Here is a 21,815-nt window from a genome sequence, read left to right on the forward strand (position 1 = left end):
ATGAGACAGATGTCAGAGGATGGTGGGATTATTTCTAAATATCTATATCGTATAGATATTTAGGAATCTATCATTTGATTGTTTTGTATTTATGGATTGGTGCAAAGGTATGAAAAAGTAAACAATACACTTTTGTTGCACCAAACACAACAAAATATTTTATTTGCAAGGCTGTATAGGTTTTTTTTTTTTGTTTTGTTTTTTTTTAGTTTATGTGCAAAGCATCAAGTATGCCAGCAGCAAAAAAAAACAAACAAACAAACAAACAAACAAACAAAAAAAAAAAAACAAAGCTGACATGTGGGCCTGAGGTGTGATTACATACAAGCTGCCTAGACATTCCCTAAATAAAACATGATAGCTTGGTTTAACACAAAAAAATTCTATAAAGATTCACTGCCTTTTCATATAAAAGCAAATACATGCAAGTCTTTTTTACTGATATCACATCACAGCTGGACACTGCTCAGTCTAGCCCATATTAATATTTGTGTATTCATACAATCCAAGTAACCCTAAGTAGAAGTGAGCATGGTCTACTAGTTGCACTGAATAGGAAAAATAGCCAGTGTGTTCAGAACTGAACCTTCCCTCAAAGTGAACCCCTTTCAGTATTCTAAGGCATGCAGTACATCATGGCTTCACGCCAGTGATGGAGTTTGCCAATAACAGTGATTGATTGAACTTGTGTGCGGATTTCACTCATGTTGTTTTGTTGGAGCAGTTGAAGAGAAACACACACTGATTAAGTGCCAGTTACTGTATAATCATTCAGCACAGATGGTTGGATGTTCTGCTGAGTTGAGTGTTTAAGTTTTGTGTTATCAATGTTTCGGCCTTAAAATCCATTTAATACTCTCTCCCTCTCTTTGGCTGCTTTGGCTATCGTTTAGCTTCGTGGGAGATTTGAAACATGGGATTCAGTCAGTGCAGCAATTGTTGCATTCTGTTCTGAGTCAACAGGACTTCATGTTTTATCATTTGGAATTTGGCCAATTTTGGCATTGTGTAAAAGAAAAGAAAAAAAAAAAAAAAAAAACAGTGTGTGTGACTGTATATTTTCTGATGTTTTGGAAAATCTTGTCTTTCAAAGCTGCCTTTTCGTGAGTGGTAGTTTTAGCCCCATGCCCAACCCCCAGTGTAGATTCCCAGGGACCATTTGTTGTCCATGTGGTCTGACCTCTACCCTGTAATCAGTCTGGCATGGTGAGACCTGCTGGCCTTCTGCAGCATGGTGTAGTATATCATCAACTGTTTTCTATAAGGCCAGCTTGAAGGAGCAACACTAGTCAGAGTTTTCTTGTCTCCACGTGGCTTCAGATTAAGGCCTCCCATTATCCTGTGTTGTGATAAGCGCTTGCAAGGCAGCCATGTGTCTGCAGGCTGCAGGTCACATCCTTGGGGGGTGCTGTGTGCAGCTCCACTGAGAGAGTGAGTGAGTGTCCAGGAATGTGTTGATGGAAATCACAGCTGAACATATGATTGCTCCAACCTCAGCAGTCATGCTGAGGCCCACCAGCAACAGTTCCGCACGTGCACGCACGACAAACCCCCCCTTCCCCAATCACACACGCAAATATATATGCATATATTTGCACAAAGTCGCATCTTTGCGTGTTTTCACTTTCAATTCTAAACACAGTCCTGCTGCTGTCAGACTAATCATGCTTTTCTAACTCATGATGTCTTAATAACTCCACTACTGAGTGGACGTATCATCATGGTGTGGTCAGTTTGTTAACACATAGATTTAACAATGTGTCCATCCCTGTGTCTGCTGGCGCCTTTCATGACTTCAAGTAGTTCATTACATCACATCCTCTGTATTCATAGACTGAAAATGTTCTTAACGATCTAAGTCATCAAAGACGTTCCTTTTTTTGTTTAATTAAAAGTGAGGAACATACAAGTGGAAAAAAAAAAACATTATTCAAAGTTTAAGAAGATTCCTCAGAAATGTTTTCTAAGATACGACTGATTCATATGCTTGAACAACCCTTCTCTTGAAATGGAAATCTATTCTCGTCCTAGCCATCAACTCTACGTAAAATATAATTTATAAAACAACATCAAACAAAATACTCCCACTCTTTTTTTCTGTTTTCTTCCAGTAAGCCGTAATATCTGTCTTACGTAAGTAAATCAGTAAGCACTTTGCTCAAGACAAACAACAACTTCCTTTACTCCTTCTATCTCTTTAGTCTGCATATTAAAAAACAAAACTTACTCCTACTACGCAAGTGACAAGATAAACTCATCTCCAGTGACGCCACAGGATGTTAGTTGTGGCTTTTGGCTGAACATAGAGTATCTGTGAGCCAGTCAATTCTATTGATTGCTGTGGGTAAGCAGCAGAGGCAGGAGCAGCCATGTCTGAGAAGAACAGGCCTTTACATTTGCCAAGTGTTCTGTATTTACAGGCCACTGGAGAACAGCTTGTCAGGCTCTGTGGATCAAGCAGCAGTGCTATTAGTCATGCCCAGTTTTTCAAAAAGATCCTGAGTCCAGGGGTCTGGGCGGGCATTCCTCTGAGGTGGCCTTCTGACTGAGCCAGAATCTTAGGTCTTTTTAGCTAGTGAATTTGACCACAGATTCAAGATCATGTCCAGGCTCTGTGGAGCCAGCAAGATGTTGTAATCTAAAAGACATGTATAGCAATGAGTATACTTTCTGTGCTTTTAAAAGTCATCTAAATATGTGCCTTTTTAAATAAGTAAAAACACAAGGAATTAATCCTAATGTCGGCCTTTAGAAGCACATTTCCTAAAGCCATGTTAGTTTGGCATAAACTCCTGCAGGCAAATTTATAAAAGGTGTCACCCCAGATGTATAAAAACAAGATCTGCACTACTTCCCTTATAAGTGCTTAAAAACAGTTTTGTAAGCACATTAGGAATTGTTTGTTTCTGTCAGGCATTGTGACATGGCAGCTTGCTAAGGCTCAGGGTTTAAGCCTTATTTTCCTGGTCTCAAAATCAAAGTTTCACTCATGGTGCAGTTTGTTTTTGTTAACTATTATGGCCTTTCTGTGTTTAATGGCAGCATCCGGTATAGTGGGAAGATCCAGAGTAAATGGAGTGTTTATGTCATGAGCGGATGTACACCTACACAGCATCGTAAGGGCGCGTCATGTGCTGGTGCAGAAACTCTGAGCCATCGTGACGTGACGTAGGATGCTGTAAAAGTCTCAACTCAACTTATTTGAACTTAAACAAATGTTGTGTTTGTTATATATAGAAAGGAAATCCATATTATGATGAATAAAATAAATAAAACTTTTGGATAGCCTAATACATTTTAGAGTATTCTTGCATGTCCAATTAATTTTTATTAGAATTTTATTTCAAAACAGTTTATACTGTATTACCTGAGGTATTATGTTCTTTCCAGCAATTTGAAATACCTCAATTTAATCTGACAGAAGATTGGTAATGTTTGAGTCATAAAACATAAATCAGCTCTCTAATATGTCGGTAATTCATTGCTTTTTGACAGGGACTAAGCATGGTATGAGTTGCTGGCTTTTATGTTATGTATTTGTTAATGTGTTAGTGAAGATCCAGCTGTTGAATCATATCTGGCAGAATTGGAGAAAAAATCAGGAAAAGACGCAAAGTGAAGCAAGTTTTTGCAGACCGCTCCAATTTTTTTTACTTATTTATTTATTTATTTTTTCTTGCTTGCACTCTTAAATCAGTTTTATCCCATCAATCCTGCATGGTAAGTGGACACCCTTAATCAAGCTTCTGCAGAAGAGCTTATTTTTAAAAAAATCAAATCACATACCCCTTCATTCGATATCCATTAATCTCTCTGTGTTATGTGGGACAGTTAAGCCGTCAGTGTGAATGGACGAGGATATCGCTATGAATGAGGAAGGAAGCAGCTGTTACACTTGCAAAGCTGAGTGATGTGAGCAGGAGGTGACATGAGGTTTTGCTGTGTGCGGGGCTTTGTTAACTCTTCGAGTACTCCCGGACAGAATGTTTCAGAGACTCAGTTTGATAGCATAATAAAAAAAATCCCTCTCAGCTCCCCTCAGCTGTCCTGGTGGTCTCTGCCTGTTGGTGACCCCAGCTGTGGATGACTGTGCAGGGTTCTGTTTTAACATGCCAAATAACCAACAAACACTGCTGCGTTTGTTTCTACTTTCAACAAGGAGAAATTATTGCCTAAAATGTTTCATTGCATCATAAAGGCTTGTTTGTACTAAGTCAGTAATAATTCACAGTTGCTTGGAAGTTTTGTGAACAGAGTCAGTCCGATGAAAAGGGGTTTGCCAGCAAGCTATTGTTCCCTGACATCAAACGAAATCCATGCTGCTCCTATTACCTTGCATTTTTTAGAAAAGACCATGACTAATTCAAGGTGTCTTTGCTCTTTTTAAAGATTGAGCACAGGAGGAACATATACTTACCATTCCATCGCTTAAAGCTCAAAAGCTCAGTGGTATAGTTTGGTTGCCACAGCTGTCTTTTATCCTAAACCTCCCATTATTCCATCCCACTGCTTCCTTTTGTTGGTGATTTGGCAACTGTATTCATCACATCATGTCTGTTAGGGTGTCATAGGTCTTTCTTAGGGATGCTTCATGACCAGAAAGTGCAGAATTACTGTAAGCCGTGTTCAAACATTTCCTTTACAGAGTAGCACAAATTGTGATTCCCATGTTGATAAACTCATAGTGAACTCATCTTTTGGTATTTAGATGACCGGCAGTCTAACAAAACACCCTCACTCCATTGCCCGTTATGAGGACCTATTGCAAGTGTGGTTGGTGTGTGTGTATGTGAGTGTATTTATGCGCGATGGAGGGTTGTGGCACACACATACAAGCAGGCTGAGTGCTTTTTGGCTTTTGGGGAATAGCAGTGGGAAAACTTTTGGTCTAAGCAGCTGGCCACTACTGTAACTGTAAGCACAAGACCCAAATATGGAGCTGTGGTATATGTCTCCAGTATCTGGTACAAGGTTGCAAAGTTTGCCCTTCCCCAACAAAGAGAGCCAGCTGTTACAACTGAAGAGAAGGAAACACATGTGGATGCCTCACTTTGGCTTTTTAAAGACATATCTAGATTATTATTTATATATAGTATTTGCAAAAGTATTTTGGCACTTGTTATGTTTTTATATTTGCCAGTGAAATGATATGTACTTGTAGTGATTTATTAAAATGTGCAAAATGCCTGTAAATACAGGCAAAAACAGAATTTGTACTATTCTAATAAGCTTGAAAGTCAATATTTGGGATGACTTCTTTATTTCTCAACACAGCCTGAACTATCTTTTTTCCTCAAGAGATGCCTTTCAAGTGTTTTCAGGAGTAGTTCTCCAGCCTTCCTTTAGTGCCAAATCTCGTTTGGATGTCAGTGGCCTTTTGTTCTGCTTTTTGTCAAGATTATCCCAAACTACTTCAATAAAGTTGAAGTATAGACTGTAAGAAGGATTCATCACCCTATAAGACCAGTTGTCACTGATTTTCAGTCCAGTTCTTGTGTAATTTGGCATATCTAAGCCTTTTCTCTCTCTTTCCATTCTTTAAAAAGAGCTTCTTGCCAGCCGCCCTTCCACTGATGATGATAAGAATTTCTAATGAGGCTTGATTGAATTGTAGATGGGTCAACTGAGGTATCGCTCAGGTCCGGTGTCAGGACCTTACTAGATTTTTGTTACTGTTAAATGACTTCAGTTTCAGATACTGTAAGTTTTCTGAGTTACTTTTCTTTTTGGCCTGCCATTTTTTCTTTTGTATTATTATTTTATGTCCGTCAAACGTTGTTTGACTTTATCTTTTTTTAAAGGTATCTAAAGAAATGGAAACAAATGATGTCAAATGATAGGATGCAGACAACTTAAAATGTCCACAGTGTGTTGGTTTCGTCTATAGAATAAACAGCCCTTTTTATCCTTCAGTCATTCATAGATTCAGTTTTGAGTGGCTAAACAAACAAACTACATTAGTCTTAAAATAGTCAGATAAAAGAAATGGACTACAAAAGAATGAAAAACCAGCAAAATTTTGAAAGACTTTCAGAAACTCTCATGTCAATATTTTACAAGAAGGTTTGGGTCCTTGGAAGCAAACTACAAAGAAACAGACCACTTTTGCTGCCCTAAAACACTAAATCAATCTAAAAATGTTAAACAATGAGATAAAACTGATCAAGTTTAAGAAAAAAACCCAGAGATAATAACATTGTTAAAATCTAGACACCGCAGAGACAAAGCCACTCAATCACAAAGAAAAACAACAACATAAAAATAAAAAAGAGGGAATACAAATGTCCTCAGGTTGTCCTCCTCCCCCGTCTGCTCTGTTTCACTTTCATGTTGACAGTCTACTGTATACTGAGTAAAGAGCAGGCCTATCACATTTAGTGTGACCACCACTGTTCACACAACATGCTCAATACCAAGCTTCCTTGAGAGCATAGATTCTGGTCTGGCTGGTGATAAACTGGCCCTGGCCACATGAATGCTATCCAGTGGAACCATCCAGCTATTCATACATCCTATTGTTGGTGGTAACTTGTTTTGCCAGAGGCTTTTCCTTCCTGTTAAAAGAGAGTTTTTCCTTTCCACTGTCGCCCCTTGCATGCTCAGGATAGGGGGGGTTGGATGGAAGTCAAGATTCAATGCAGTATTGGTTTTCCTTAACTAGACTATTATTCATTCATTCTATCATTCACAACCAAAAATACAGGCATACTACAACAGCAATGTGCGGGATCTAATTCCCACCCAGTGGATTCATAACCTCAGCAGTCATTAGTTTACCAATTACCATCCAAGCCAGTAGTTGGCAACTGTGTTTGCTGACTTACACCATAGACTGTAAACAAATCATAGAAAAAGGTGGAGCTAGGCCTCAGCAGTTTGTTATGCAAAAGTTAAGTGGATTAAAGTGTGCACCTTTCAGGACAAACATCTACGAAAACATCTACGAAGTAGGATCAATGGAGTGTCAACCCAGAATGTCTACCTTGGTCCATGGAGCAAAATGCAACAGTTTCGTGAATTAAGACTGAACATTTTTAATATTACTACACTTTCTGGGCAATAATCATATTCCCACATCAATTTTAAAAATGACAGTTGGCCACCCTGCCTGTGCCTGGTTCTGCTGGAGGCTGGAGGGTGTCTTTTTCTTTCCATGTCTTCAAATGACTTTGCTCTAAACTGGCACTAAACAAATAAACCTAAATTGAATTGAATAGCTAAAAATAATTTTAAAAATGATTAATTTTTTTAGACTACAAAGACAACATGCAATAAAATTTATTAGGATTTCACAATTTCTGGAAATTTATAGGGATACAACAAACATATCTATTACATGTTTTCTTGTGGGAGTGGGCTGTTATAAATGGCAGTGTATTGGAGCCCAAACTTTTTAGGAGCAAGTGCTTAGCCTCGAGTGGTATTGCACTTTATTGCTTTCACATTACAGTGGATGGTTATGCCCACTTTTCTACCATCAAAAATGGGTTAGATGCAAGAGCTCTTTGCTATATTACACACAAAAGATGGTTTATAGTTAGATACCATCACAGTTTTTAGCCTAAACTTGGCTATTTCAGTAACTGCCTTAAGATAGGACAAAGCCTCTGACAACTTTTCAACACTCTGAACTTCATCCCTTTAGTCACTTTTTTCTCTATTAAATGAGGTAAGTGAATATGCCTCACCAGCTTGCTGACTGACACTAAATCTTCACATACTGAAAGAATTTTCACAGATCAAATACACTTGCCCGTGAAGTTCAAATGTGTCACCTTCAAGTCACAAATCTGCTTCTCTGACCTTCACATAACCATCAGAAGTGATGTCTGTCAGGTGAGGTTAGACCAAAGATGTTGCCAGCTTTAGTGACTCTGAAGTGGATGACCATATGTCCTGGAGGTCTGTCTTAGATTTTCTCTTAAAACAAAAGTTATTTGAATCTTTGGTAGCTGGTTTGTATTTTTCTGTTGTCTTAAATTGGCAGCGGTATTTAAAGAGGTGTCCACTTGCTCCCGCTTACCTTTTGCTGTTGATCTGTAACTGCAGTGGTCATACCTACCAGCTGGAAAAGATTCAAACTCAAGGATATTGTAATAGTTTCTGAGATCTAAGTGGGAAAATAAAAACAGCAGAAATCTTCACACTTAGAACATGTAAGCAGCTTGAATGCCATTTGCTAAAAAGACAGAGAGCAGAGAGCAGCCCTTTCTGGAACTGTGTTGCAGAAAACACCATGTGTCACTTTGTTGCCAACTGCACACACACTAGTGGGTACCAGCGGTCATACCAACACCCACTCCAACACCCACACCATACCTTGCCCTTCCGAGAGCAACTATGCCTTTTTCTTTTCTTTTTTTTTTTTTTAGCACATGAACAGCTGTTGTGCAATCACATACTAGGTTGCTCTTTGATTTTCCTTAGTGCTGAGACGATTCAGGCAGGCAAGACCAGGCATATCAGCTATGTGACTGAAAAATGGTAATAGGAGACAAGAATATAAAAGAAGACACACTGGTTGTGGCAGTGGCGGTCTTGCTGATGAGTGGGTGGGAGATTAATGTGCTTGGCAGGCTCCATTTTGTTCATTTCTAAACATTCCTTTTTCATTTTGAAGCTGTTTGAATTGTGGATAATTTTCTATTGGAGAAAAGCTTTGAGTGCACTCTCATTCATAATGGCTTCTTTCGTGCATCATACTTACAGTAAATAGTAATTTAATTCCTTTGGGTATTTGACATTAAATCTCTTTTGCTTATTTAAATCAGTTCAAAATGCTTGAAGGCACGAATGCTGCATGTAGCCATTGACTGGGTGTGTCCATATTCAATGTGTGGAAGTAACATGCTTGGTTTTTGTTGGCTTTGGCAAGCTGAAATATTTTCCTTATGATCCTGTCAACAAACCTTTTCTCTGCCCTCCTCTGCCCTGCATTAGTTCAGTATATAGCGTTTTTTTTGTTCTCCATTCTCATCTTTTTTTTTCCCTTCTTTCTTCCTTGTTGGAACATTTGTCTCCACTTGAGCTCCTGTCAAAAAATGTTGTGGTTTTAAATCTAAAAATTAAATGTGTATAATGTGGCATTTATTATCCAATTAACCATTTTTTAGAGAGCATCAATCTTTCACATAAGCTAAGACACACAAAGCAGATCTTTCATGTATCATGTGGAGTGTCAGCAAGTAAGGTCCAGACAATTTTTTTTTTTTTTTTTTTGCTTTGTTCCTGCTGTCATTTGTCTCCAGCTGCACCAGCTATATAACTGTACTATTCAGTTCTTTCTACAACGTGAATAGTGCAACTTCACATAGTATTTTACCTTTTCTGTCATGCATGCATTATCTTAAACCTCATTGCAGATCCTCTGTCACCACATCAGACCCAGCTGTCAGCAGCTTTATACTGAACCAAAACCACACTTCCCAGTTATCTGTTTATCTTGTTTATCCACACCATCTAAAATAGACAGTCTATGTGTAATAGGGCAAAAGGAATATAATTCAGTGCTCACAAATGTAGCAAGAATGCTTGTAACATGCACTGGACTTCAGATAAAAGATCTTGGTACCAGCTGTAACAGGAGACATGTCAGACATTCCCTGCCAAAAGCGGGGAGGTGAATGGAGGTAAAAAATAAAAGAGAGAGAGAGAGAAAGAGATAGGTAAACAGTCTTTTTTTCTGTTACATAAAACTGGCTTGTGGAAAAGCTTGTCTGGGTGGCAGAGCTATTACATGTACCACCACCCTCTTTATGTGTCTATTTAAGAGACTATACTTAAGACATTTATCACTTACCCCACTGACTTTTATGTCCTTGAGAAACTTGAATCATCCTTTGAATTCTAAAAAAGATTCAAATGATCTAAAAAGATTTTTTTCCTGCTGTATAATGCCCAATATTCACCCCAACTAGTTTCTTCATCTACCGAGCTTCACTACATAATGGTTTTGACTGAATGAATCTCTACAAACTGTTCTCATTCAATAACATACTTCCAAATAGGGAAAATGATTTATGCACTTTATCTTGATAACACTGCTTTTAAGAGTGAAAAATAAAAAGCCATAACAAAGTCCAGATGGATGAGGTCCACCACTGTTTGAATAAGTGCCTTGGCTTTCTCCCTGCACAGAGTCAGACTCTGCCTTATGTTTTGAGATGCCTTTCAATGTTCAATAGCAGAGCAGAAGTGGAAAAGATTAAGCTAGGCTGAAGTAAATTATCAACATTTGTCATGAATTAGGGGGACTCTGCACCACAGTCAGTCCAACTGAACATGTATTTCATTACACAATTCAGTATGTTGCACTGGTTGTGAGGTGCAGCGCAGGGCTATGATTCAGTATGAGCGCTTTTCTGTTTGCTCAATATTCCAGGGGTGCCTCAAGAGGAAAAGAGTGTGCAAAAGGGACTGCTCTTTTCATTTTTACGATTTTCCTAGAATCCTTTGGAGAGCGTGGAAAGACAGGCATGTTTATGAAGGTTTCCAGATGGTCCTGCTTGCACCCCCAGCTTTCCTTTTCAGTTCTTGGGCCATGAAGGATTAATCAAAGTCAGTGGCAAGGGCTAATGGCTAAACGCTGTGGCTCTTGCTAACCCAGAGGAAACCTCTCTTCAACTTCCTTCAACTCAGATTCAGGCCCCAGGCTACAGTACTGAGGAAAGTCAAAACCCAAGGTTGAAAACCAAGCAAACTTAACAAAACCTTGGCTGTGTGAGGGCAGATAAACAAAATTTGACCCCAAGTCTGGTTATCACTGCAGACAATTTCTTTCTGAGGCTAAAGGAACTCAGAGACATCATCCATCCAGGAGTTAACCTTAATGAACACACCTGAACTCTCATTCCCTTCATGAGATGGGGGACTGTGCTGCATGACTCAACACAGACCATAACATATGGCATGTCAAAGAAGAGAAAAAATGGTTGGAAGCTGACTCATTTAGACTTGAGTATTTATGGATTCTCTCTTAGCCTAAATTTTATATTTCAATTAATGGGTTTTGTTTTCGAGTCTTTTGACTCAGATTAATTTTCATTTGTCAGAATTCAAAGTATTATCACTGAAATGCTGAAGAAATACAAAGGATTTCAGATCTTATGATCAGGCTATGGTCTTTTAGCATCTCTCTTTCTCTCTGGGGTACAGAGGTAGATGCTTTTTTCTAAATCTCTTTCTAGAGTTAGAAAAAAAAAAAAGAAATGAACGAAGCTTTGTGAAGAACTATGACCATGTAAGAGGTATATGAAACACACAAAACTGAAATAAAGAGACGATAAGGACTATCTCTCTGGGGTAGATGCAGATAAAAGTGTTTTCTCTACAAGAAGAATGTCAGCCGTTAAATCAAAGTTAGACTGAAACTGTTAATTTCTAAATAAGAGAAAGCTATTTTTAATAGAGCTAATAGAGCCGCTGCTGTCATCTTCCTCTTAATGATCACTTCAGACACTAAAGAGAGGAAGAATCCTTCAGCTGACAAGGCTAACAAGAGCAGGTGAAACAGACCAGCTCTCAGTGACTAACTAAGCCCTTCCTCTGGTTTACTATACTCACCAGAACATATTTTACAGATAGAACATTTCTTCATTAGACACATGTGAAGCATACAAACCCTGCCCAACAGCTGCTCTGCATTTCACAGAGGAGCATGTACAACATTTGCAACACATTATCAAACCAACTGTCAGCAAATAGCACTGTGGTCTGTTAACAGCAGCCAAGACAAGTCCACATCAGATAAGTTTTCCCTACTCAGTACTCCTCATTTACATTCATTCATTCATTTTCTACACCACTTATTCCAGTTCAGGGTCGCAGGGGGAGGCTGGAGACTATCCAAGCAATTAGCAAGTGCTCATTTACAATAAAGATTAATTATGTTTGGACAATATTGTAAGAAGGATTTAGTACACTCAAACAGAATTTCCCTTAGACAAAAAAATAAATAAATAAAAACATTTAACTGACATGACTGAATGCAATTAAAACATGACATCCAAACGCATACAAAGACAGACACATACATACACACAAATGAATTACCACTCAGCATTATATACTAACTACTGCACTTGTTGCGTGTTGTAGGGGTTTCTGGATATGTACAGAAACCAGTTCCACTCAGTACAACTTAAACTGTAATCAAGTTTTCTAAAGTTTCAACCTTCACAACCTGTACTGAAACAAACCTGCTGCTGCACTTAATGAAACTTGTTTAAACACTCCGTGCCTACGGCTGCACAGGCAAACGGAAGATTTGAGGTAGTGTATTATCGCTACCTTGCTTTTAATCATGCTGCAGTTGCGCACAGATTTCAATAAAAAAATATTTAACTCCATCACACACCCTTAACTGAGATACTTCACTGTTGTGTTAATGTGTACCTCTAGCCATGTCAATAAATTCTTCTGCCTTGTCATGAGTTTTAATCTCGAGTAAACATGAATTTCTGCCTGCATAAACATTGTTTTGGCACAACCTGATCAGGTCAGAAAGAAAACACTGTTATTTTTTCATCACTTAGATAGCGTCCATGTGCTTCTCTCCTTTTATGGGTTTACCAGCATGAGGGATCATTTCTACCTGCAAGCTGCAACACTTTGCATATAGTTTATCTTGTTTAGTTTGTTAAAATACACTCAGATTTAAGTGAATGACGAAAAGAGAGCTTTGTAGGTCACTATTTTATTTGCTGGTGTCATTCCTTAGATTGTGCCAAAACCTGATACTCGCAGTTTTCTCTCAATGAAAGATTTTTCCACTTTCACAGATTGTAATGTTGATTGTTTCGACAGGATTTCAAAATACATTTAGAAGTCATTATGTTAATACAACACTCCTTGTTTTGGAAGATTTGCATCTTATGTGCCTTCCTGTTAGAAGAACAAGTTTTGTCACTCTCAAGTGATTTCATGAACCTTTAGCCTCACCTTCACCTTCCCATAAATGCTACAATCGAGCATTGTCTGCCAAATGTAGTTTTGGTACTAAACTTTTACTATTACTGTTTGGATTATGTAGCTAAACAAAATATCTTGTGGTGTTAGAAGCACCACATTTATGCATTACAGTGCATGATGAAGTTGTATAATTACAAAGAAAAGAAAACGGTAATTTAATCTAACAAATGCGCCCAAATCGACCAGTTTATTTTAGTAAAGACCTGAGTTTCAACTGTACCATTTGAATCCCTCTTTCAGTGGACATTAGAGAAGTTTAGTTGAATTCATGAAACATATTTAATCAAGCATAAACCTTTGTATTTAAAATTTCACAGTTGATTAAGTCAGTTGAAATCAAGCCATGAAGTTAAAGAGACTTCAATGCACGAATTGGACATTTAACAAGCAGAAATAAAACGGAGACAAAAAAGGACTTGGTCACAATCTGCTCTGCAGGTGCAATAGACAGAAAAAAGCTCCAGGGGGAACATTCTATGACTTATTTCATCCCCACCCATTCCACCTTTTCATACGTGTTGTCACTCATTCACAAGATTAGGCTTGTTCCCCCTTCACCCCCCCACTCCCCCTGCAAAACAGCTGTATTTAATGCTGTGGGAATAAGACAGGCTGTTTCCAAAGTTTTCCAAAAGTGACAGAAGCAGCTTAGTCTATTGCTATGAAAACCAAAACCCTGTGATCTAATGAAAATAATTAGCTAGTCCTAACAGTATGCAGGAAAACCAGGAGCTGAGTCATCTTGTTAGCACCATCCCTGCACCCAAATATGTTGACGTCATAATCGTTTTGAGGGGATGTTTAATTTTTTTTATTTTTTTTTTTATCTTATTTTGTATTAAGAAGGTACTTAATTAAAGGTCTGAATATTCATTTAAATACCCCGAAGTAGTTGTCCATGTATGCTTTAGAGAAGCTTAGTTTATCAGTTTAACTGCAGTTTCTTAAGTTTTGTACCTAACATGTTAATCTCAAAACCTTTTTTTTCCATCTTGTTGATCCTTACTGCTTAATGTGTTTTCTTTTTCAATTAGAATGTTTCTACACACTTTATATGATGTCAAGTTCAGTTATTTTATTTTGCTTCTGTTAAATTTAGTTTATTGTTTTCCTGATTATTTGAATGATTGAGGATTTATACTTCTTTTGTCAAAAATGTGCTGAAACTAGAAGTTTTTGTGACTTGCCAGTAGTTCCCTAGTTACTTCTTTTGGTTTGGGGGAAGTAACGGGGGGATACAAGGGATAGAGGGGAGGACAGCAGAGAAAGGGAGGAGAAAAGTATAAAACTAAGACACTTACCATGCGCTGTCATAGACTGGATGTCAGTTGATGACTGCAAGCCAGTAAGGACTCACAAATTATTTAAATAAATTAATTTTATGTCATTTTATTTTTTATAAATCTTTTTAAATAATCGGTTGGAAATAGTTCCACATGAATGGGAGCAGATAATTACAGTTCTGGTATAGTATATACCTTAAAAAGAAAAGGTAGTTAGTTCATTGAATTGCCCAAGAAGGCTTATAATTTTTTTAAATAATGAGAGTAAAATGTCCACAGGTATGTGTTTATTGGCTCCTTCAAAAAGCTCTTAAATACCAACAGGTGGTGTTTGGTGTTTGACATGAACCTTGTCTTCTAACCAGAGTTGTGTGGGCTCCACCTGCAAGCATTCAACTGGATGTCAACACAAAACCAGCCTGGTGCTGCAGCTGTTTAGGTCTAAACATTATTCACAAACTGGAACTATCTATTCTATGTCATTTAAAAAAAGGACTTTAGAGGAGGGATATGAGTGCTGTATGCTTTAATTTCGGTTAGCATAAATTAGTCTAACTATATTTTTGCACATTATATGGATACAACTGAATAAAACACTACTGATGCATTTTTAAATGTATTATTGTTCAGCTCAGTGAAGGCCAGCAGTGTTTAGTTTTGCTTACATTTAAAAAAAAAAAACATATAAACCCAGATGTGATACAGATGTAAAACATGGGCCCACGATCATTGAGGATTTATTTAGAGTTTAATGCCTGTATGTGTTATATCATGTACCAGCTGTTTAATGACAACACTGTACACAGTATTGTAATGAGATTTGCTTATAAACTCAGATCGTTAACATCTTAATAAAGTAACAAGAAAGTACCAAATTCTAACAGGAAAGAATAAGATGTTGGAAAAAATGAGACCACAGGGAAGATGATGGGGTTCAACCAGTAGCCAACTGAACTTTGACAGCACAGTTCAAATAGCAGCCTTGATCTTTTCTGTGTGAAGTTTACATCTTCTCCACCCCCCTCCCCACCCTCCTGTGTGGGTTTTCACTCACAATCCACCCACATGTGATCCAGGTGGACTTTAGGATTATGTGTGAACATGAGTGCTGGTGCGTCCATCCACCCTGCAGAGGACTGGTGAACTGTCCAGGATGTTCCCCTCGCTTCCATCAATGCATTCTGGGACAGGCTGCTGCCCTATATAGAGATTCATCCAGCTTGTTTTGCAGCCTTTGTGTGGCATGTTTTACAGTTGAACTCGGCACAAGCTTTCTATTTTGAGTGTAGGAGGGTTTTATAATGTCTTGAGGTCCCTTTATCTTGACAGCTTTGTCTGATCTTTTATGAGGTGTTTTACGTGCCAGCACGCCAAGGAAGAAGTCAGGTCAAGATAAATTAAATTAGCAGCCAAATGTAAAAATGTTTTCAGAAAATATAAAAGTGACAAGAAACACTGTAAGTGTAGTGTTGTTTTGATAACATTATTTCATATTATACAACTCTGGCAGAACAATAACAGGACACCTTATGAGTTAAGCCCAAATGAGTTTCATATTAACTTTTAAAATTAGATGTCAGTCATAAATCAAACTTAACTCAAGCTTAACCCTGATCTTTATAATAACCAGCTGTATATTTACACTGTGTCTTGGTCAATTATTTGGATGGATGGTCTTTAGTGTAAACCTTCATGTCTACCAGTGTGGTCTGAGCTGTCGTTTTTTATATTGGAAATGAACTCCAAGCTATTCTACAAAGCAAAGACATCCTATTTTTGGAGTGAGTTTCCTGTATATTCCAAGATTTATAGATTGTCTTACAATATTGTGTTTGGGTGTTGCAAAGTGGAAATTTATCTATGTTTGCAAACTGAGACTTGCAACAGAAGCATTTACTAATGTTATCTGCTTGCTTTGTTGTGGTAAAAAGCAAAGGAATTAACTTTTGTAGTTTTTGCCAAAAAAAGATGTGGAGCTCTGATTAAAGGAGCACACCAGAAGAGAAAGTTATCCTGTAGCTGAACGAACAGAAATAAGAAGAAGAGAAAAAAAAAGAAGTTGTGAAATCTTGTTGTCGTGGAAACCCAGCCAATATCAGAGCCAGAGCCCCAACTAAATAAAGTCTTTGGGCAATTTAATGTAAGAACACTCAGCATCAGCCTGCCGATACTCTGGATGTTGTGGGTGTAAAAGTATGAACGTACATAGTCCCACCTGCAAACTAACAACAATTACTACAACTGCTAGAGTACACAGTAGCAATTGCATGCCAACACCTTACATGCAAAGCACACTCCTCTCTCCTCAAGCCCAATCCTGCCGCTTCTCTTGGCATATGTTCCTACCTGTGTTCTGATAAGCCAACTTTCTCCCAAACATGCTATATCTATTCAATCAGGGGGGATTAAGTTCAGACATGAGACATTTTAGGCCATTCCAAGAACCTGAGTCAGTGCGTAAACAACTCCTACGCTAAGACATGAAAATATTTATCTTTGCTCATAGAACTTCTTGAGATAGTGTCAATACTGCTTAAAGACACAATTACATTTGTGGATGGAAAACTAAGTGTCCTTGTGGAGATAAAAGTGAAGAATAAGGACAGATCATAGAATGTCCATAGACATATGAAACTATAATCTATTACATTTTAAATAAAAATCCTGAGCATCACCATTTATCATGTTTCCTAATTTGGTGTTTAAATCTGAATTTATTCATCTTACTGGAGCTGATGAGGCAAAGATTCTTGACTTAATGAAAAGATCACCTGTTGGTAATGTTTTTCTTTGTCTTTTTTTCTTTTTTCCACAGTAACCACAACGCTATCTCCAGGCTCAGGCCATGCCAGAAGATGCAACGACACAGAAAAGTCCTACTGTGTGAATGGCGGCGACTGTTACTTCATCCATGGTATAAATGAGCTTTCCTGCAAGTAAGTTATTCTCTTCCTGATTCTCCTGGTTTTTTTATTCTCATTATCATTGTCCACCTTTGACTTATGAGATGTTTAACCTCATTATGTTTGTGAAAGGATTCTTTTATTATGCTTGCACTTATCGATCTAATAACAAATATTAAATGTGGCTGTTTTTTGTGTGTGATATGACATGACTCCCTCATTTCTTTCTGTTAGCAGCAGCAGCAGCAGCAGCAACACATCACTGGAAAATCCTGTCAGTTTTCCTAACCAGCCACCTGTTGTGTATTTTATCACTAATAATGGAGTGAGGCGGTGATGTTCTCATACTTTTAAGTCATGTTTAGTGTACAGGACGGCTGCACATTAAAAGCCTTTTCAAAATGTCATGAGTCACTAGTTTAGTAGTGAGCAAATATTTATGCCTGTTAGAGGCCCCCAATGAGGTAAATAGAATCATTGCTTACATTTGGCAGAGGGGATCAAGACCCATGTGTAAAGTGTGTTGGAGGAACCATGTATCTCTGCTTTTCAGGAGGAAAACAGGTTGACATTTTCCAAGAAACATTTTTTTTTTCTCTCTTCTTTGACATTTACAGTTCAGTTTGTGTTAGACTTGAGGTCAAGAAACATTAGTGAGCATGATGTTCAGGACATGTTTACATAAACACGTAGTTTTCTTTGATGTATCAGTTACTCAGAAAACATTCATTTTAATTAACAAAGATGGAGCAATGACTCATTTGTTTGATCATTTAAACAAAAATGAATTGAATTGAATATTTATTTTTTGAAAATAAATTTTTATGAAAGAAAAACAAATGAACTGAAATGTAAAGAAGAAAATTATCGCATTAAATCAAAACATAATAATTCAAAATACACGCCAGAATCACAAGTCAGCATATTGACATACGAGTCCTCTGGCCTGTTTGATATAGAGCTAAAACATTGCAGTGGCTTCTGTGCCCAGTTGGCCGAAGAAGGACCGCTCGACAAGCAGCGGGGACATGGCTGCAACAGCCGTTCAATAGGCTGTGTACAAATTGGAGGCAGCAATAACTCAATTGCTGCAGTTAATTCACTCATGGCCAGGGCATGGGTCCAGAAAAGTTGGATAATGCAGTGAAGGCCTGCAGGGATTTGTTGCCCCTCAGCCATCTCATTCAATATAGGCCAGGCTTCACTGGGTGTTACTCACTGGCTAAACAAGTCTCACAAACAGCCAGCCCTACATTTATACCAGGATCCTTCACTCTGAGGTTCAAATTTTGTAGCGGTATATAACTAATTTATTTTCTAAATTAAATGTATATAATCTGATGATAAATACAGAAAGCAACCAAAGAGTGTAAATTTAATGTTTGATGGTTTTTATCTTAAGGAAGATATTAATCCTAAGTAATGCTTGTTACAATTTCCCAACCAGCAGCTCAAATTTAAGACTTTCTGTTTTAAAGAAACTTTGAACGTACAATGATTAGAGTTTTTACTCAAGAAATAAAGATTACATCACTTTTGTCTCCGTTCTGTAAATGTTGATAAAGGGCCATAAAAAGCTTTTGTGTAATAGGAAAAGACATTAAAATACTTAAAGAAAAGAAAAAGAAAAAAAGCTAAAGTATCACATCTCTCTGAGACGTAGGAATAGAAGGAGTTGCTTGAGTATGTGGGATATTTTGAAGACCAGGCCTGATGCCTCTTAACACATGGCAAAATGCTTACTCCCTTCTAAATGTCACATGTTTATTTTATGTGCTAATGTGGATATTTGGATGTGGATACTCTGATTTAAATTATGCGGTGACAGTTTATTTCTGTCATCTTTCAGCCAAGTTTCCCCTGTGTATAGGTGGTGCTATTCCCCAGTCACACACCATCACTCAGGATGAGTAATTTAATGCTGAATGTTATGGTGCTCCTGGGAGGCATTGTGTGAAACCAGTAAATCATGAGCAATGACCTTTGTTGGATTGGTGGTCTAGTTGTGGCTGTGAGTGGAATGTTGGTGGCCCTAAAAAAGCCAACTGATCATCCTAATGGGGTTATAATGAGGAAATACGGTCATGCCCATCACCCTTGTTGACTGTGGTGATAGTCTGTCTTTATTTACACAAATGTCAAGATATATTTTATCCCAAAATTGTAGGTAAGCAAATGGTCCTGACATGCTTGTCCAACAAGAATTGACGTAATCATTGTTTCTTCTTTTTCATCTGTAAAGAGAAATTTGTGATTTCATTTCCACCTGACAGTGTTATGGCTATAGTTATAAAACTGTCACATTTGCAGGTTGTGAACACAACTGCTGGGATTCCAACAGGCTCCAAGGAAAGAAATCATATTAACTTACTTTCATCTTTTTATTAGATTTATTTATTGATCACCTATGAAGAGAAGCATAAGGAGGAGATGGGGACATTTTTGCCTTTGCAGGATCTACTGTAGTTTACATTCAACAACTGGAGCTCTGCCATTCTTGCAAACATGTCATTTATTGACTGTTTTATTATTACCTGTTATGTGATTAACACTTTATTTATTGTGTCCGTTATTGTCCTTTTTCTTTGTATATATGTCATGTGTGACGCTAAGGGATTTGAGCCCATGAAATTTACAATGCACCTCACTTCCTGTGTTTTTCTTTTCATAACACACATCTGCTCCTTCCCAGATGTCCGGATGGATACTTCGGCCGACGGTGCTTACAGACTGAGCCACTGCGATCGTTCATGCCCAAACCTTTCAAAAGTATGTTCACTTGACATGAACAGCTGAGAACAGAGACAGTTGTCACTGGATTACCTCAGTGGGATCCTGCCGCCCCCCGCCCCCTTCCCCCCTCACTCCCCAATTCTCTTCCACTTTCTCCTCTTCTATTTCTTTCTCAGGTCAACTCGCAATGAGCTGTGCACTATACCATGCACATGGTGGTGTCATCCATGGGAACACTCTGCTTCTGCTGTCTGTAGTTGTGCTGTTGTTCTAATTCTGTGTCTCTCTCCCTCCCTCCTTCCACCCCACCATCCCTCCCTCCCCTCTCTCACTCTTTCTTTCACACACTCTCCTTTTCACTCCACCCTTGCTCTCTGTCCCTCTGTTTTCTTTCTTTCTCCTCACTCATCCACCACCCTCCTCCTCCTCGTCCCTCTTCCTGTGGCTGTTTTTTCTTTCCATCAGGTGTCCAAATGACTTTACTGGTGATCGCTGTCAAACCTACGTTATGGCCAGTTTCTACCGTATGTCAACTTCCTCCTCTGTCACTGTGTCCAACTGTCCTCGTGTCATGTGTGCATGCTGAGTGTAGAGAGGTTGCATTCGTTTCCTGTTATTAGCTAATAGTTGTGTCTGTGTCTCCTTTGATGACTCATATTCAAGCCGGCATAGATTAATAGTCTGTTACTGTGTTTGGTCTGCATGTGATATTGTGTGTCCTGACTGTATGTTAACTTACTGAGCATTGCATGTGCATTCCCAGAATAGGAGCTTATAGTAAATCTGCCAATAAGAAGCTGATGTCTGAATTTAGATGCTTTGTGGAAGTTGATTTGCAAATAGTGAGCTGCATGTAAAAACATGGTCTAATGGCAAAATTATTTCTACAACACTTAATGTGGCTCACTAATGACGCCTCCTTGTGCAATCAGTTGTAGACATGCAAGCATGTGAAATCTTACTGGAGCTGATCCATGGATAGAAAACCTGGCCTGAGCAATTAGCATCAACTAATAGGCATGAAAAATAATATATCTGATAGGTGGTTACCGCTTAATTAACAAAGAGATTTTTGTTGAGATTGTCCATCACTTGAAAGAATATAATCAACTAAAGCTTAAAGTTTGATTTCTCCTGTACATAATGTGGGCTTCTATTATATATATTCCAGTCTCAACACAATGTGGGATTTTCCCATATTTACACAGTTAAAAGCAGTATATCAGTATGTATGTAGATGAAACATTAATCAACATAACAAAATTACTGTAAATAAATATTTTATTCTTCACTCACCTTTCCCTGCATTGATCTGCAAACTTGACATTACATCACTTCCAGATTTAAAAGTGCTAACCGAGGATAAGCGCTGCCATGCAAACATGGTGCACAAAAAGCAACCAGCCTAAGATGGCTTGAGTGCTATCAGGTCAACGCGCAATGAACATCCAAACAAACTCTCGTGCCATTCTTTAAATATGAACCAAACTAAATTAACTCAGTCTTTTAATCATAGAAGACATAGCTGGATCCATATCCCCTCAAACACAAAACATTTCTTCTGATAAAAAATAAAAATACCACATTTATTTTACAACTTGATTTCAAAAGGCACATTTTTCTTGACAAACAGCAGTGTTTTGGACATTTGTAAGCTCTGTCAGCAATATATCAGAAGCTCTCCAATCAGTGTAACTTTATTCGGGTCTTGAATCAGGCATCTGTTAATTTTGCTGAAAGCAAACACTCTAAGAAGCTGTACTTGCCCTTACTGTCAGAGAAGCATACCTTAATCATGACAAGAGCAGAAGAAAAAAAAAGAAAAAACTGTCAACATTCTTCTTCAGCTATACCAAAATATTCTGCAAAACGCATTTGTTGGTAACAGACATTGCTTCAGCAGAAAACAAATAGGTGTGCTCTCACA

The 21,815-nt window shown here is 38.0% G+C and overlaps 1 protein-coding gene across 5 annotated transcripts in view; it reads left to right on the top strand.

Moving 5' to 3' along the window:
• The window catches only part of nrg2a (neuregulin 2a), a 69,623-nt gene that overhangs the window by 35,328 nt on the left and 12,480 nt on the right, over nt 1–21,815 (top strand). For 4 of the 5 annotated variants that reach the window (XM_042007973.1, XM_042007971.1, XM_042007974.1 and 1 more), the window contains exons 4-5: nt 17,068–17,188; nt 20,354–20,412. In XM_042007973.1, coding sequence (XP_041863907.1) covers nt 17,068–17,188; nt 20,354–20,412 — 180 coding nt within the window. Of the gene's footprint in view, nt 1–17,067; nt 17,189–19,847; nt 19,925–20,353; nt 20,413–21,815 lie in introns of all 5 variants that reach the window. The other variant, XM_042007972.1, reaches the window with a different exon arrangement.

The sequence above is a fragment of the Melanotaenia boesemani genome, chromosome 15 (assembly GCF_017639745.1).
Source record: "Melanotaenia boesemani isolate fMelBoe1 chromosome 15, fMelBoe1.pri, whole genome shotgun sequence".
NCBI classification, from domain to species: domain Eukaryota; kingdom Metazoa; phylum Chordata; class Actinopteri; order Atheriniformes; family Melanotaeniidae; genus Melanotaenia; species Melanotaenia boesemani.